The sequence below is a fragment of the Musca domestica genome, unplaced genomic scaffold, assembly GCF_030504385.1.
Source record: "Musca domestica strain aabys unplaced genomic scaffold, Musca_domestica.polishedcontigs.V.1.1 6, whole genome shotgun sequence".
Classification (NCBI taxonomy): domain Eukaryota; kingdom Metazoa; phylum Arthropoda; class Insecta; order Diptera; family Muscidae; genus Musca; species Musca domestica.
In genome coordinates this window covers 15,575,453-15,594,091 of record NW_026712363.1, presented here as the reverse complement: position 1 = coordinate 15,594,091, position 18,639 = coordinate 15,575,453, and the positions used below count along the sequence as shown (strand labels likewise).

General features: G+C 34.8%; 2 protein-coding genes across 2 annotated transcripts in view; both read right to left on the bottom strand.

Annotated features, from left to right (window-relative positions):
- Positions 1 to 18,639, bottom strand: part of LOC101900197 (pyroglutamyl-peptidase 1) — a 353,702-nt gene that overhangs the window by 162,431 nt on the left and 172,632 nt on the right. The gene's annotated exons all lie outside the window — the stretch shown is intronic.
- LOC131805649 (activity-regulated cytoskeleton associated protein 1-like) lies at positions 15,942 to 18,108 on the bottom strand. Its single transcript, XM_059129106.1, has one exon. The coding sequence runs from the start codon at positions 17,928 to 17,930 to the stop codon at positions 17,196 to 17,198; it is 735 nt and encodes a 244-aa protein (XP_058985089.1). The 5' UTR covers positions 17,931 to 18,108; the 3' UTR covers positions 15,942 to 17,195.

Sequence of the window (18,639 nt, the reverse complement as noted above, 5' to 3'; positions counted from 1 at the left end):
GAGTATACACACACATACACACATAATTTTGATATTTATCACTTGTTATATGCAAGTTATATTTGGCAAGAAAATTCGCCAAAAAAAAATATTTTATACCAAATAACAAAAAGACAATGATTACCGGCTGATTGTTGGATGGATATGCATGGAAAACTAACAAAAAGTATTAAAAATACTAAAGAAAAAAAATCAAAGCAAAAAATAACAGACAGATTTGGAGTTAATGTTAGTATGGTGATGCAGGGCTTTTCAAACTGTAGCCCACCAAAGAGCGAGTTAACAGACTTGTACTGATGTTAACAGTGGTTGGTCAGTTAACATAGCACACACCACAGCATATTCATCCAACCAGTACAGCACTATCTTTGATCAGCAGGAAATAAAGAGGAGCAAATACAAACGAGTTAGTTCTTGAGTTAACCTCTAAATACCAATATTAATAATTAATGCAGATTTTTTTTAAAGGACTTTAAACAATATATGTATATAAGTTAACGTTAACTTCTTTATTTCTGTTTCTGTTGCGCGTGCAAGTTCGATGGCACTTAAATATGCTTGCAAAATGCTTACAATGCATTCATGTCATTCATTCGTATAAACAACAGATAAATGCTTACATTTTAAGAAACCTAACTCTAAGAAATAATAAAATCAAAAGTGCTAACGTTGCACTAAATACATTGTCCAACAAAACTTAATTTTAAGAATAAAGGAAAAATAAAGTCAGTCCCATTTTGTCACTCGAAAAAGAACGTTATGTTTAATTGGCGCCCAACGAAAAATTAAAAGCACCCAAACGGCTGCAAAGTTAATAAAGGCACCTCATGAAGCTGCAAACTGTCAACTAAAAATTAAAGCACCCAAACGGCTGCAAATTAATAAAGGCACCTCATAAGCTGCAAACTGCTAACTAAAAACATCAAAACCTGTGGAAGAAGGCACCTCATAAAGCTGCGTACTGGTAACTAAAAACATCAATAACCTGTTGAAGAAGACACCCTATAAAGGCTGTAAATCAACACTAAATCCCCAAAAGCTGTGGGAAAAACTTGTGGAGTACGAGAGAGTCAACGACATCCAGCCGGCTCAAAAGATTGAAGACACCCCCTTAGTAGCAGAAGCAAAAAGGAATACGGAGAATCAACAGGAGACGGCATGCTCTACAAAGTTTTATTGTAAGTTTAGAAAAAAAAGTGATAGTGTTTAAGTGAAGAAAAAAAACTAAAAACATTGATAAAAACAACTTCCCTATTATTAATTTTGAAAAGTTAAAACAAAACAGACGGCATGCTCTATAAAGTTGTATTGTAAATTTAGAGATAAAAAGTGATAGCGTTTAAGAAAAAAAAAACCCAAAAACTAAAAACATTGATAAAACAATTTTCCTATTATTAATTCTGAAAAGTTAAAACAAAACAAAATTGTAAAAATATAATTTGTGTTCTAAAAGGTTAACAACTAAATAGTGATCGTTTAAAATGTCCAACCCAAATAACCTTATCCGACCACCCATCCTTAACGTCAATAACTCCGACGGACAAAATAATAACGGACAGAATAATAATAACAATAATAGCGCAATAAATTCAGCAAACATGGAACAAACCATTGCCAGAATCTGTGCACAGCAATGCCAAATTGCCATAGCCCAATTTTTAAGACCTAGTTCAGACATAGCAGGCGAAGACGAAACTATCGACGTCAGATATAGAGAAAACTTGACAGATTTAGATAAAGTACCCGACGTAGTGAGAAGCTTGAGAGAATTTTCAGGAAAAGCATCGGAATTCAGCTCTTGGAAAAAGAGTGTCGAAAGGATCCTTAAGTTATACGAATCTACAAAAGGTACCCCAAAATACTTTGCCATCCTTAACACCATAAGGAATAAAATCATCGGTAATGCCGATGCGGCCTTAGAGTCTTACAATACACCCCTTAATTGGAGTAGTATTTCAAAGTGTCTAACGCTTCACTACGCAGATAAGCGTGATCTTACGACACTAGAATATCAAATGACAACCTTAATACAAGGTAACAACAGTATCCAAGATTTTTATCAAGAAGTGTATTCACACCTTACGCATATTATGAACAAATTGTCATGTCTCGATGTAGGTAAAGAAGCTCTAGATATCCTAGCCCAAACTTATAGGGATAAAGCTTTAGACATTTTCATAAGAGGACTAAAAGGACAAATGTCAATTCATCTTGGCATGAAAGAACCGACGGATCTCCCACAAGCACTACAATTATGTCTCAAAATGGAAAATCAATTCGCTAGAGCACAATTTGCTAACTCACACAATCCAACAGTTAAAAATAATAGACTAAATTTTCAGAAACCACCCCATCCAAAAACTCATTTTCAAAATACGAATCAGATGCCATTTTACCCACAATTGGCATATTTGCCACAACACTCTGGTGTTCGACAAAATAATTCTAATCCTCCTATTTATCCTCGTAATAATTATAATCAACATAATTACCCCCAAAATCAAAATTTGCAACCACCAAGACCAACAGCACCAAAACCTCAGCCCAAGCCTGAGCCGATGGAAATAGATGCTTCCATGCAATCCCGAGCTGTTAACTACATGAATAGGCCAGCACAAAATAATAGATTTTATGGAAAGAGACCATCAGAACATTCTGACCAATTTAGGAGACCTGATAAGGCACAAAGAAATTTTCATGTAGACACAGATGAATTAGGTCCCACCGCTGAAGAATACGAAACAATGTTAGAGCAGTATGAAAATCAAGAACAATTATCTGATCTCAATGATTACATAAAAAATCAATATGATGTTCTTGACAACGATGACAAAGAAGATACACAAGAATTCGTAGATATTCATTTTTTAGATTAACGAATTCGTCCTTACCTTATTTTGAATGTAGGACGAATTCAGGTCAAATTCTTAAAATCTTGATTGATACGGGTTCAAATAAAAACTATATCCAACCTGGACTTATAAAAAATCCTTTAGAAAATAAAACCCCGTTTTTTGCAAACTCAGTAGGAGGAAAAACAGCAATAACACAACACACTTTTATTAATCTTTTTGACAAAAATTGTTGCCCTCTACAATTCTTCCTTTTACCAACCCTTAAATCTTTTGACGGAATTTTAGGAAACGATAGCTTAAAAAAATTATCTGCTGTCATTTATACGTCAAAAGACTACATGCTTATAGACAATAGAATAAAAGTGAAAATAAAGCAGAAATTATCTAGATCTGTGAACACTATCGACCTTAGGACAGACCATTTAACCCCACAAGAGAAACAAAAATTAGATCTAGTGATCCAAAGGCATAAATCACTCTTTGGGGAACCAAATCAAAAACTTACTTACACTACGACAGTAGTCGCCGATATTCAGACTACCAATGTCGAACCAGTTTATTCAAAATTTTATCCCTACCCTATGCATTTGAAAGGAGAAGTAGAAAAACAAATAAAGGAACTCCTCGATCAAGGTATAATTAGACCTTCACGGTCACCATATAATTCACCCATCTGGATCGTGCCAAAAAAATCGGATGCATCAGGCAAAGTGAAATACAGAATGGTGATAGACTATAGAAAATTAAATAAGGAGACAATTCGAGATAGATATCCCATCCCAGAAATAAATGAAATCCTACCACAAATAGGAAAAAATAAACTGTTTAGTGTATTAGATTTAAAAAGTGGATTTCACCAAATATTACTTAGGGAAAGTGATAGAGAAAAAACTGCCTTTTCTATTAATAATGCAAAATACGAATTCACTCGACTTCCATTTGGTTTGAAAAATGCTCCGTCCATATTCCAACGAGCCTTGGACGACATTCTTAGGGAGCACATTGGCAAAATATGTTTCATCTATATGGATGATATAATAATATTCGCAGAGGATGAAGATTCACATCTCAAGAATATTTCAACCATATTCGAGACATTAGAGAAAGCCAATATAAAGGTACAACTCGACAAATGTGAATTTTTGAAAAAAGAAGTTGAATTCCTAGGTTTCATAATATCCGATTCCGGTATAAAAACAAACCCAAAAAGGGTTGAAGCAATAGAAAAATTTCCACTTCCGTTAACACTAAAAGACTTAAGATCATTTTAGGACTTTGTAATTTCTACAGACGCTTTATTAGAGATTATGCCAAAATTTCTAAACCTCTGACAATATATTTAAGGGGGGAGGCAGGACGTGCGTCCAAATACGTTTCCAATAAAATGGCCATAGATCTCGATCAAGAAGCAGTAGAAGCTTTTAATAAATTAAAGAGAATATTGTCATCGGAAGACGTAATATTGGCATATCCCGATTTTAATAAAGAATTTGAACTTACTACTGACGCTTCGCACTATGCAATGGGCGCAGTGCTTTCACAAGATAATAAACCAATTGTATTTTTGTCTAAAACTTTCAAAAAGGAAGAGGAACATTATGCAACAAACGAAAAGGAGATGCTTGCAATTACTTGGGCTCTCAAATCCTTCAGAAACTACCTTTACGGTTCTGCCAAACTTAAAATTTATACCGATCACCTTCCACTGACATACGCATTGAATAATAAAACAGCTAATTTCAAGCTAAGGAGATGGAAAGCCTTCCTTGAGGAATTCAATTACGAATTACTATACAAACCCGGTAGTACAAATGTAGTTGCCGATACACTATCAAGACCTCCTAAAGAACCAGAAGAGATAAATGCTCTGACTTCGACCCAACACAGTCATGAAAGCTCATCTCATAATTTAATACAATACACTGACGCTCCGATAAACGCATTTAAGAATCAAATTCTCATCTCTTCAGAAGATGATGAACCATCTTATAAATTTGAAATTGTCTTTCCAACTTATCACAGACATACTATAAATGAACGAAATATTACACCAGAATTTCTCAGAGACATTTTGAAGAAATATTTAAACCCATCGGTAACAAACTGCTTAAAGACTAATGACGAAATCTTGGGAGTATTGCAAGAAGTGTTCCGTGATAATTTCACACAATACAAAGTCAAATATTCAAGACAAATGGTAACCGACTTGAAAAATGATGAAGACCAAGAAAACAAGATTATTGCTGAACATAATAGAGCACACCGAAATAGCGTAGAAAATAAAGCACAGTTATTGACAAAGTACTACTTTCCCAGAATGCAAGCTAAAATTAAGAAAATAGTCGATCAATGTAAAGTTTGCAAAGAAAACAAATACGATAGACATCCTAATAAGATAGGCCTACAGGAAACACCTATCCCACAAAATCCTGGACAGATTGTTCACATAGACATTTACATAACCGAAAAGACATCCGTATTGACGGCTATAGACAAGTTTTCTAAATACGCTCAAGCAAAAATTCTGAAATCAAGATCAGCAGAAGACATTAAAGAACCACTTAGGGAATTAGTCATATCTTTTGGAATTCCTGAAATAATAGTTATCGACAACGAAAGATCTTTTAATTCCAAAGCAATAGTTTTCATGTTAGAAAATCAGTACAACATCAAATTGTTCAAAATCCCGCCGTACAGTAGTACTGTAAATGGGCAAATTGAGCGGTTCCACTCTACACTGTCAGAGATAATGCGATGTCTAAAAGCACAGAACTTACACAAATCCTTCTCAGAGCTTTTACATAGATCCATTTACGAATATAATAACACAATACACTCAAGCATTCAAAAGAAACCAGTTGAAGCATTTCTTGGAAAAAGGGCAAACATGAGTCAGGATGATATAGAGAAAGAAAGATCCGAAATTGCCCAAAGGCTTAAAGAAAAACAAGCAGAAGATATTAACTACCACAATAAGAAAAGGACTCAACCAAAAACCTATACGCCAGGAGAAATCATATTCGTAAAAGAGAATAGGAGACTTGGGACAAAGTTAAGTAAGGCATACAGACAAGAAATAGTAAAAGAAAACCAAAATACAACTGTTATTACAGAATCAGGAAAAACCGTACACAAAAATAATATCAGAAATTAAGAAATCAAATATTTTCAGATTTTTATTCGCCACGGCGACCGCCTATGTCAAGATTTTGGACTATACAAACTCTCAAATTGTTGCGTTTGATTCCGGTTTGGCAAAAATTCAAGATGGTAACTTCAGGATAATTCATATCATTGACATCGACAAATATCAAGAAACAATAAATTCCCTACAAAACATCCTTTCCCAGAACATAACCAAACACCATTTCCTTCATCCCTTCCTAACCCATGAGCTGACAGAGATTCAAGGATACTTGGACCGTTTGAAGCCAAACGTGAAAAATAAACGATCATTGAATTTTATAGGTTCAGCGTGGAAATGGATTGCTGGAAATCCAGACCACGATGATTTTGAAATAATAACTCAGAAAACTAATGAAGTTCTAGAAAACAATAATAAACAAGTTGTAATTAACAAATTGTCATTGAGAAAAATTAATGAGTTAACACAAATAACTAATGAAATAATAAAAAGTATAAATTACAGTGATGTAAACAGAGATAGATTAAGTTCAAAATTAAAATTTAAAATAGAAATATTAAAACAAGAAATTGTAAATATTCAATACGCTATCCATTGGGCAAAAATAGGAATTGTAAACTCATTCATACTTTCATCTGACGAGATAAATATTATTAAAAATATAATTGAAAAAGATTCAATACCGTTTGTTAATGTAGAAGAAATCTTTGAATTTGCTCAAATAAAAATCGCAACTAATAATCAATCTATCATTTATATTATTAGAATACCAATGACAGACAACAAAGTTTGTAATAGATTATTACTGAAACCTATAAAATTTGAGAAGTTCGTCAATAAATTAAAATTCGAAAATGTAATAATGTGCAAACAAGATTTAAAATTATACGGAATCAAGAGTGAATGCATGAAATACAATAATATAAGTATCTGTAATAGCATAAACTTAGAAGCTATAGAGAATAACACCTGTATTTCTAATTTGTTAAATAGCAAGACATCGAATTGCACGGTAACTGATAACAAAACAGTACCAACAGTTGAAGAAGTTTCTCCAGGGGTAATCCTGTTAAATAATTTCAATGAAACAATCCTAATAAATAATGTTACACAAAGACTTATTGGATCGTATGTCATCCAATATAGCAACACTACACTAAGTATTTCCGACAAATCATATTCCTTTTTTGAAATAAGCCATATTCAACCATTACCGGCGATTCTGCAACCTAGGGAGTCTGTTCTCAGTATAGAAGAGACGCTCTCTTTAGAGTCAATTAAAGAAATTCAAATTAGTAACACAAAAGCCATAAATTTATTGGGAGGCAAATACGAGTGGGGTCAAACCACAAATTTTGGACTTACCTCCTTCGCGATAATATTGATAATCGTTTTCATTATAAGGTCCAAGATCTGCAAAAGGGGAAAAGAAATTATACTCACCCCGTCTATAGCAGATTCATGTCCGTATGACGCACGTAATCGTGTTCCTATGCCGGAAGTAGTGGAATTGCCGGGAATACGAAGAATTTCTCATATTCCCTATTTTTGACCGATCGAGGACGCTCGGTTTAAAGAGGGGAGGAGTTAACGTTAACTTCTTTATTTCTGTTTCTGTTGCGCGTGCAAGTTCGATGGCACTTAAATATGCTTGCAAAATGCTTACAATGCATTCATGTCATTCATTCGTATAAACAACAGATAAATGCTTACATTTTAAGAAACCTAACTCTAAGAAATAATAAAATCAAAAGTGCTAACGTTGCACTAAATACATTGTCCAACAAAACTTAATTTTAAGAATAAAGGAAAAATAAAGTCAGTCCCATTTTGTCACTCGAAAAAGAACGTTATGTTTAATTTATACAAAAAATTACGTTCCAAAAATATGCAAAATGAGAGAATGGACTAACGGTTAACTCCCAGAATGTGGTACTCATTTGTGTTTGCTCTGGATAAATGAAAGAGATCGTCACTTACTACTTATGTTGCTGGAGCTCCCACGACGAAAGGCCTTTCAGAGGGGGTGAGGTTGACAAAATAAACCACGATCTCCAAAACTTAAGGCGATGTTCAATAATTTTTTCTTAATTTTTCTGCTGCAATAGACACTGTTCTTTTATAGTATTTGGCATATGTTTCAACGTTTTTTTTTTTCTTTGGATCATTCTTCAAATGTTCATTTGCCAATCTCATTATTTACACAGTTTAATAGAAGTTAAAAAATAACACTTTTTCTCTCATTTGGGTCATCAAATGTGTTTCACTTTCATACGTTTCCACTACCGCGTACAAGAACAAAACAAAGTAAATCTTATGCAACAATTGACAAAATCGGTATATAATAAAATGAACTACACTAAATTTATATGAATCTGTTATTGAGTTTTCTGTTAAAAAGGCCAAACCACGAATTTTACACTGATTTCGGGATAGATTTTCATAACTTCTCGTATTAGAAACACTTTTAAATATAATTGTGGTGCTGTCAACTTTGTCTTGTTGATACCCCGACGGAACAAAATCAACTGTTTGCTGAGGATTTCTACGGTACTCTTGCAGTTACCACCTTTAGGTTTCCAGGGGTTACCCAACGCAAATAAGGGGTAAAGGGAATCCTAGGAATATTGAAAAAGAAACACCAACGAACATTAGCTCTCGCATATTTGTGAGTTCCTACAGAATAATGATGAATCTTACCCAGTAAATATTAATATAGTGGACAACAGAAAAAAAAACTCAGCTCCATGAACCAAAAGGGATACTAGTTAATCAAAATCAATATAGGTTATTGAAAAAAAACAACACCTATGTGGTTGCTTCGATGATTGGCCAGCTTAATTTTCTGCTGACTACCAGAAAATTTACACCAAACTGGTAGAAAATGATTTAGAGCTCATCCGGGGTTTTTATACCTTGGCCTTTTTAATCCCAAATCCAAAGGGCACACATCTTTAAACCAAAGGACACACAGCTTTCGAAGGTATGGCAGAAAATGTTCTTGTTGCAAAGAATTATACTCTGGGTGTTAATCGTTTAAAGAACAAAATCAAAAAGAACTTCATTCCATTATGCCACTAGCTTTTCTAGCCTCGGCTACATTAATGAGGCAAATAGCTGAATCACTAACATATGCATAAAGTTCCAAAATTCAGTATGGCTCCAAAAATTTAACTGCTACATTCAAGCCTGAATGCCTATGTATACATAGTCACACAAACAAGAAAAAGTTGGTATAACGAAAGTAAACAGATTTCACCACTTGAGGTAGGGGAAATTTGGTAACGCCAACAACAATTGAATTCGCCGATCATGTAAACACAACCTGACATTAATATTTATCATATTTCATACTCTTTTAGCTGTATGCTTTTCTAACATAAGAGAAAAATACAAAAAAATAGTTAAAAGAAGCGGAAAAAAAATAAACATGACGGAGCCGGGATTCGAACCTGGGTTTCCGGATCGGTAACCAAAGTCGCAACCACTAGGCCACTGCAGGTCTAGCACCTAGTATAGATAAGTGAATATATGAAATGGCAATCGATGTAACAGCAAACTAGGTTACAACAAGAATTGCAGTTCTTCAGAAATCTATAAATAGAACAGTGTAAACAAGATCCACAAAGTGGATTACATTTTAGGGGAATATAAATATGTAGCGAGTAATGTTAATTAACATTAGTTTCTATGCATACGAAACCAGAGATGTCAAACCATACTGTCTGAAGTGCCATATAAAATTTAAATATTCGTAATTCGTGAAAAATCTGCATGCCCTGCTATACACCCCATATTCGGTATTTTAAACATTTTAGAGGCATTTTTTTCAAATTAATGTTTTCATATTTTGCAAGTTTGGACAGGCCGGGGTTTTACTTGTTTTACATTTACTCTGTTCCAGAACCTACAAGATTCTATTAGTTTTTTAATTTTTTTCTGATAACATAAGGAAATATTTCTGGAACAGGGCAATAATTTTAACATAATTCAGGATATTTTGTAAGCAAATTCCTAATATACGCTCATCGATTGTGGTTGATTTCCGAAACTATTTTTATTGTAATTTTTACGTGATTCAACATTTCCGATAAATAAAGACTGTTTTTGAAAAACCTTGTGGTTTTAAATTAACGTTAGAGTTCTTAAAGAACCAGCACATTTTCCACATTTCAATGACGTGTAACTGAATTTTGGGAAATTCAAACACTCAAAGAAACGTAAGTTCGAACGTTTCACACTCCATTCATCTTAAGGAAAACCACAATCAAATGGGGAAATGTAAATAAGACCTTATAATAGAAATCGAAAAAATTGCGGTTCAAATGATTTGCTTTGGAAAAAAATTTGAATACCCTCCACCTTTTGGTAAGGAAAATATTTTTAAATAAAGGTATCTAAATTCAAAAGTGTTCCACTTTACCCTACAAATACTAGTGGGTTAGCCTGTTGTATGGGGGCATACCCAAATGGGAACCTCTATAGACAATTTTATACTTGAAGGATTGTTATCTACTAAATCTTCTTAAATACCAAATTTGAAACAATTTCATGGGTAAACTAGGATTAGGATTGTCAAAATACCGAATATCGATGGGTATCGTGCACTATATGTACGCAAAGGAAAACGTGGAATTATATAACATTGTTCCGTCACAGCATTATGAACTAAAAAGAAGTAAAAAAGCTGTAAGTTCGGCCGGGACGATCTTCGAATACCCTCCACCAATAGGAACGACTTTGGGAATTTTCAAAAAATTAATAAATAAATAAATAAAATCCGTTAAAAATTCTGTTACAATCTTAAAAAACCGAATGTAGCTGTTATATTAGGGTCTATACGACGACGTGGTCCTGCATAGGTAAGCCATTATAATATTCAAATGCGAAAAAAATTGGTGAATAATATAGCTAAAATCATCAAAATACCGAATATCGGGAGGCATTGTTATATGGGGGCTTAAAGAAGACGTGGACCTGCACAAACAAATTTCTGTCTTAGGCTGCAGTATCCATTACGAACTTCAAATACCAAATCTGAAACAATTCCGGTGAATATCGTCGCTAAAATTATCAAAATACCGAATAATGACGTGGACTTGCACAGACAATTTTCTGTCATAGGCTGTAGTACCCATTGGAAATTTTAAATACCAAATTTGAAATATTTCCGGTGAATAATGTCGCTTAAATCACAAAAATACCGAATAAAGTAGGTACCATTATATGGCGGCTATATGAAGACGTGGACTTTCACAGACAATTACGAACTTCACAAATTACGTTACGAACTTTAAATACCAAATCTGAAACAATTCCGGTGAGTAATGTCGCTAAAATCATTATATGGGGGCTATACGAAGACGTGGACCTGCACAGATAATTTTCTGTCATAGGCTGTAGTACCCATTAGGAAATTCAAATGCAAAATTTGAAACGTTTCCGGTGAATAATGTCGCTTAAATCAACAAAATACCATTATATGGGGGTTATACCAAAACGTGAACCTACATCACTCATTTTCAATACCAAAAGTCCTGCAGACATAATACACATTTGAGTAACATTTTACAAATAAAATTTTTTAGACAAATCTATGGAAAAATGTGTTAAAAATCATAAAAATGACCGAATATCGGCAGGTACCATTATATGAAATGTTTATTTGAGAAGGAAAGAACAACATTTACGCTCGTATGTAGTTTCGATTCTGATTTTAGTTCACAATTTTTATTTCTTAATAGCTGCTTGCACTAATCTAACTTAGCCTACTTCAGTCCTAATAATGCAGCTTATCAATGCAACCAGAAGGTTGTTTTGTCCCTGCGCTGGAGAGAGTATTTCTTTATGCTACCTGCTATCTGGCTTTATGTGGACATTTTCAAATTCTTTATTATCAGCACACACACAAAGATTTTATTGCATTTCGGATTCCCCATACTTTACAAAGCATTAACACTGGTCATCTATTACTTAAGCACTTATCATTACACAGAAACACTTTTCCCAAAATTACATCTTATCGTTGAACATAAACATTTGTCACAAACACACAAGAGTATATATTATCCTGAATCAATACAGGAAGATTACACTAACTCTGTTCATATGAGCATGGAGACTATACAAAACCTGTACTCATACATACAATGTCTCGCCGCGGAAGCTAGAGCCCATTATGACATACAAATACTAATTTTTTGAAGAATCCGTGAAAAATGTGGAGAAAATCATTAAAATACCGAATATCGGGAGTTACCGTTATAGGACAACTATACCTTATATGTCAAGAGGGCATTCTGAATGGACAAAATTTGTCAAAATCGGTCCAGCCATTCTTGAGATATTAGCATTCTAACTAACATCCCCTTCCTTTGTATATACACATTGTATATATTTCGCTATATATATCCGATACATTTACCATCGGCATCTACGTAACGACCAGAATTAACCTGTTCGTCTATTTGTGATTTCGCAGGGATTAAAAATATTCGCGGTTTAATGGAAAATTTGACTTTGATTTAACACAAATGTTGTGGCCTATTTCACCCACTAAATATTAACCGATGACCATCAAAATTGGAAGGCTTCTGCCCAGCCCTAAGTTCTAGCCTCATGCTAACTTTCGCTTTGATTGGTCTATAATTGCGACCTGTAGAGCAACTGCAAAATCAGAATTTCTAAATATTATGCGATCATCTCCAAAAGAAATAGGGTTCTATTCTGACCCTAGTCCCACCCCCATTCTAAATTTCGTGAAGATCGGGCCATAAGTGCGACCTGTAGAGTGATTACAAATTAATATGGACAGACGGACGGACGGACATACATAGCTAGATCGACTCAGCTCGGCGAGATAGGAAGATCCATATATACTTTCCTATGTGGGAAACGAATATTTCGTGGTGATACATAATTTTGGTCCAATCAAACTTATAATACACCCAACACATAGTGTTGTAGGGTATAAAAACACTGTTACTAAGAAATTTAATTCTAGTAACTTGTGTGACAATTTTTTCTAGAGGTTTAAAATCTTAACCTGTTTATGACATGCGATTTAAGATGGGTAGGATTAAAACGACATTTTTATCGTGTTTTTATACCCTGCACCACATAGGGGTAAGGATAATATGTCTTTGTGCATTTGTTTGTAACATAGAGAAGGAAGCGAAATAAAGCCAAAGTTAATTTCGAGAATCTTCATAGAATCACTTTCTGAGTCGATTTATGCATGTCAGTCCGTCTGCCCGTCCGCCCATGTATTCTAGTGAACAAAATTATTTTATTATCCGATTGAGACAAAATTTTCCAAACAATATTTGCTTGGACCACGGACGAACCTTTTTAAAATTGGTGAGAATCGGTTCAAATTTAGCTCCAATGTATCTTCAACCGATTTCGGGATAATTGTGCAATAAATGGCCAATATGAGTTTAAATGACTTGAATTTTGTCACATCCGACCGAATTAAGTTTAGTAGGTTCAGATATAGCTTCCATATATATGTTTCATCCGATTTGGTGTTTTCTCATGATCGGTTCAGATTCTTAACCGATTTCGGGTAAATTGTGCCCAAATGACCAATGCCCGTCCAAATGACCGGAATTTTTGGCACAATTCACTGAATTCTGTTTGGAGCATGTACCTAGAATTTGGTGAAAATCGGTACAGATATAGCTATAGCTCTAATATATGTTTCATCCGATTTGATGTTTAAGTATTCCACATTCGTAATATGCACCTTACAAGAATTATGTTTGGTATCAGATACAGCCCACAAATACTATTGCTAAATTGTACCAAGATACAGACACAGCCCACAAATACCTCTGCTAAGTTGTATCAAGATCGGTTCAAATTTGGATATAGCTCCGATATATATTTTCAACCGATTTCGGGTTAACTGTGGATCAAATAGCAAATATAAGTACAAATGACCTGAATGATGAATAATACATCAAATTTTGTTAAAATCGGTTCACATATAGCTTTATCTCCCATATATATGTTTCATTCGATCTGGTGTTTAAGTCCCTCACATTCGTAGTGTGCACTTTGTATCAGATACAGCCCAAAAATACCTCTCCCAAAATTCTCAAGGAAGTTAACGGAAGAAAACAGCAACATCAAAGAAATGTAAAAAACTGATCGACTTGATCGAAACCCGCGTCGCAGTGGCCAAAAAATGGCTCGTGATATGAACATATCACAACATTCCATTCAGCAAATATGAAAAAAAAAAATGCTCGGGGTAAAGCCATTGAAATTCGAAAAATGTGCAAGAACTTACAATGCAACAGAAAGGGAATAGACTCAAAAGAGCTAAAGAGTTGCTTCGCTCGGCCGAAAGTGGTGAACTGCCGAATTTGGTTTTCTCCGATGAGAAAACATTCGTTGTCCAGCAGTTTGTAAACAAACGAAATTATCGTGTTTACTTGCCAAAGAGGTCAGCTGAAAAAGTGCACCTTCGGTTGGCCACCAGAACTCAAGCGCCGGCTATGGTGATGATGTGGGCCGCCATAACAGCCGATGGTCTCTCTCCGCTCGTATTAATCGACCGTGGCATCAGAATATTTATTCGCAAAAATATTCTGAAGGATGTATTAAAGCCTTAGGCACGCAAACATTTTGACCGCAGACCTTGAACATTCCGACAGGACTCAGCACCGGTTACAAAATGAGGTTCCTCGCTTCATTTCCAGCACACAATGGCCACTAAAATCTCCGGATATCAATGCGTTGGACTATTGTGTCTGGAGTATTTTGAAAAGCAAGGTTGGCACTAAAATATACCAGTGTCGATCACCTGAAGCAAACGCTTCGCCGGAAATGGGCCAAAATACCGCAGCGTAACATTCGTGCAGCGTATGACGGTTTCATTGGCCGTTTGAAGACCATAATTCGTGCCAAAGGTGAACAATTCGAACAAATCGGAACTTATTCTAAATTTTTATGCTATTTCCGACATTTTTGTTTTCACTAAATAAAAATAAAAAAATGTAAAAATTATGGCGCTTGACTTTGTTGCAGTTTTTTTTATCTCACCCTGTATGAGTTTCCTATGAACCAAGCAATAACTGCTCTAAAGCCAAATTTTGATAGGCGGTATGATCTACTTCAAATAAATTATTTTGTTACGGGTGCTCTACTAAATATGCATAGTGGTGTAGGGTATCATATAGGCGACCCCGCCCGACTTTTTCGCTTAAGCTGATTTATACGCGATTGAAACGTTTTCTCAGGTTTAGCACCCGCAAATTCAAATTGAACCTAGCCTTTAATTTAGATCTTTGTTGTTTCCCAAAAAATTTCTCGAAAAAAGTAAAACACAAAGTAAGGTTTAGTTTTCAAATAGCATTGCTATTATTATGTTTGTTTTTGTATTTAAATTGTTTTTTCTTTTTTCCAATAAAAGTATGCTTAACATTTAATACAACAGTCTTTCCATAACCATAAAATAGTAGAATATAAAAACAATGCTTTCAACTAAAAAATAAAATTGAACCAGAGTTTAAAAAATATAAATCAATGCAATTACAAAAGTATACAGATTAAATATAATGTTGGATAATATTTAAACCCCGCAAATGATGTTGATAGGAGCCATTAATAACCTCCGATTGGCTCATCATTTGCGAGGTTTTTTATTTGAATAATTTATTTATGCTGTTACTTTATCCTGAAATGCCTTAATTTATAAAAAAATAACTCTAGTTGTTGTATATTGGTGATATGGATTAAGGTAGCCAGTTGCTAAGTTGGAGGTTAGTTCCTAGCCTTGGCGATGCACTTAATCCGAAGAAAAATTTGTGTGATTGGCGTGTCTTTTCAACAAATTGTAAGATCTTTACTAAAGTCTTAATGCAATTTGGGTTGACGTGCCAATTGTACGAATGGCGACAGCGTAGCCATTGTTGTACAATGTTTAACGTTAATTGTTGTTCGTTTGTAAAAAGTTTTTTTTTCGCCAATGCGAAAAAAAGGTTTTTGCCACTTCAAATCATTAAGAAAAATTTCATCTACTTTTCACCACAAAGTCCTTAGGTAATTCTTTTAAAAGTTGGTGCAATTCCCTCCATAGTCAACCTAACAAATCCCTCCCCTGAGAGAGGAATTTGTTAGGTTAAAAATTTCAAGAATAGACCGCCTAATAAAAGAGAAAACTTCTTTTCTTTGAGGCAAAAATACCAGAATATTTTCAAAATGTTTTAAAGCAACGGGGGGTTTTTGTTGTATTCAGAAGATAGTTGAGTTGCGGTGGAGCAATAAATTTCCACATTAGAAAATTGTCATACATTACAAAGGAAAAAATTCTTCAATTTCAAATTTCTACCTCCCAAAAGGAGGATAAAATTTGAAATCTTGATTTCTTCTATTCGAAATGTTAGATAATTTCCAAATGTTACTATTTAAAACTCCAGCCCAACTCTCGTAAGCTCCTGAATACAACGTGTGGGTAGTTTAATAGACTTTATGGTTAATAACTTCATTTTCGCAACTATATCCAAACTATTCTCAAGCCTCGCCTTTGTAAAGATCAACAGCTGAGGAATTTCTTCCTTAACTGTTAAACCTTGACATTCTGCAGCTTAAAATAGCTTTAATAAAGTTCAAAAACAAATACTTATTAATCTAAAGCCCATAAAATACCCGGCAATGCGTTTCATAAATGAATAATAATTCATTGAATATTGTGCAATAATAGATTAAAAATATATATAACTGTTTGATGGGGTCCAGGCGTTCATAGCCTGTAAAGCCGGTTTGTAGAAACACAGCGTGTTGGAGGAAGGCAACTTAAAATTAGCCTTAACCTAGTAATGATGCAGGTGAACTCCCAGTTTAGATACCTAAAATCGGCCCTAACAAATCAATTTGATTTAAGAGTTCAAAGAGTGCTCTCAATTTTATATAATTGAGAACCCTCATTTGACCAATAAAACCAATGAGATATGTTAAGGGAATTTTAAATATATAAACCAAGAGAAACCTATTAATGTGTTTGGGTGAAATGAAGAGGCAGCCATAACTCGTGTGGGAGAGGTACAACGAATTATAACCACTCTTTATAAAATGTGATGTTACTACCAACTCTCTTGGAAATTAATTATAGATTAGTTACTTTTAAAATATTTTAGAGTTATTCCATTCTGGTGTATGACATCACTGCTGTTGTGTTTGTTGTTGTTTTAGTTGTCTTCAGCAGATTTGCGTTTACGACACTGCTCCGTGGTATGACCACGGAAATTGCAATACGTACAACGTTTTGTGCCCTTGGAGCCACGTACTGGTCCCGTTTGTTCATCTTCATCTTCCATCATATTATGTTCAATGATGCGACCCTTCTCCAAAAGCTCACGGAACGTTTTGATGTCATGGCGAGCAATATGCTTGCGGTATTTGATATTCAAGAGACCATATACCAAATCGATTTCAGTCTCCTCGTCATGTCTACCATCAGGCAATTGAGCCAACAGGGCCCTCTTCTGGCACACGAAAGTATCAATGGCAACAGAGTCTTCTTGTTTCTTTTCGAAGATTTCCATGTAGATTTGATAGGCCGGTTTGGTGGGCGAGAAATGGTCACGGATCAAGGCCAAAACATCATTCCATGATTTAGCCTCTTTGCGTACACCCTGCCACCAAGTCGATGCCAGGCCATAGAAGAGCAAAGAAATGCCCTTCAAGGCGTCCTCGTCACTGATACATTCGATTTCCTTGTACGTTACAATTGAGGTTATGAATTCTTCAACGGCTTCATGATCACGTTGGCCACCGAAACGGGAGGGGCAGTTACTGAAACTTCCCTTGGATTTTGTTTGGACAGTTTCAGCAGCCTGGGCAGCGCTGTTGGCAGCCGAAATGCGAACAGCTTCAATGAGTTGTTGCAATTGTTCAGTGGTCATCTGCACCATTTGAGCCATTTTGTAGAATTTGTTGTTGTTTTTGGTTGTGTGTGTTGGAGTATTTCGGTGTTGATTAACAAAGCCACTTGCTTAGATTTGTTGGCGAATGTTGAAATTTGTACCGTTTTAGCTCCGAACTAACATCAGTTGGTGTTGGTCGTTGCGTTATTCGAGGTTCGCAGTAGACTGGTTTGCCATAGCAATGTTGTGGCCTTTTATACCCGACAAATGTTCTCGAAGAGAGTCGGTGAGAAAAATACCAAACCACAAACGTATTTTTGTTGGCGACATACCCAAATGAGTAATAAATATTTCACAATTTGTGTAATTCTAAATGAAGAGAACATTCGGCAAAGCGTGGAGCTCCTCAATAGTTGATAGAAAACTATTGGGGGATTTTTTCTTGTCTTTGAAAAATTGATAAAATACTGATAATCAAATATGGAATTTGATAAAAAGTAATTGTTATTTGCAATAGGAGAATTTGAATAATTTGGATTTTTTCTTCGGAAGCTAGGGTGATTTTCACTGATGGATAGACGGACGGCTAAATCGGCATAGAATTTTATGCTGATGAAGAATATATATGCTTTTGGAGTCTAAAATGAATATTTCGATGTGTTACAAACGGAATGACATACACAATATACCCTCCCTACAGTGGTAGAGGATATAAAAATTCGGGAAAATATTAAATAATATAATATTTGTTTCCCACATAGGAAAG

Bases quoted from the DNA above. Each gene is read 5' to 3' on its own strand.
- LOC131805649 (XM_059129106.1), bottom strand. From the start codon at position 17,930: ATGGCTCAAATGGTGCAGATGACCACTGAACAATTGCAACAACTCATT.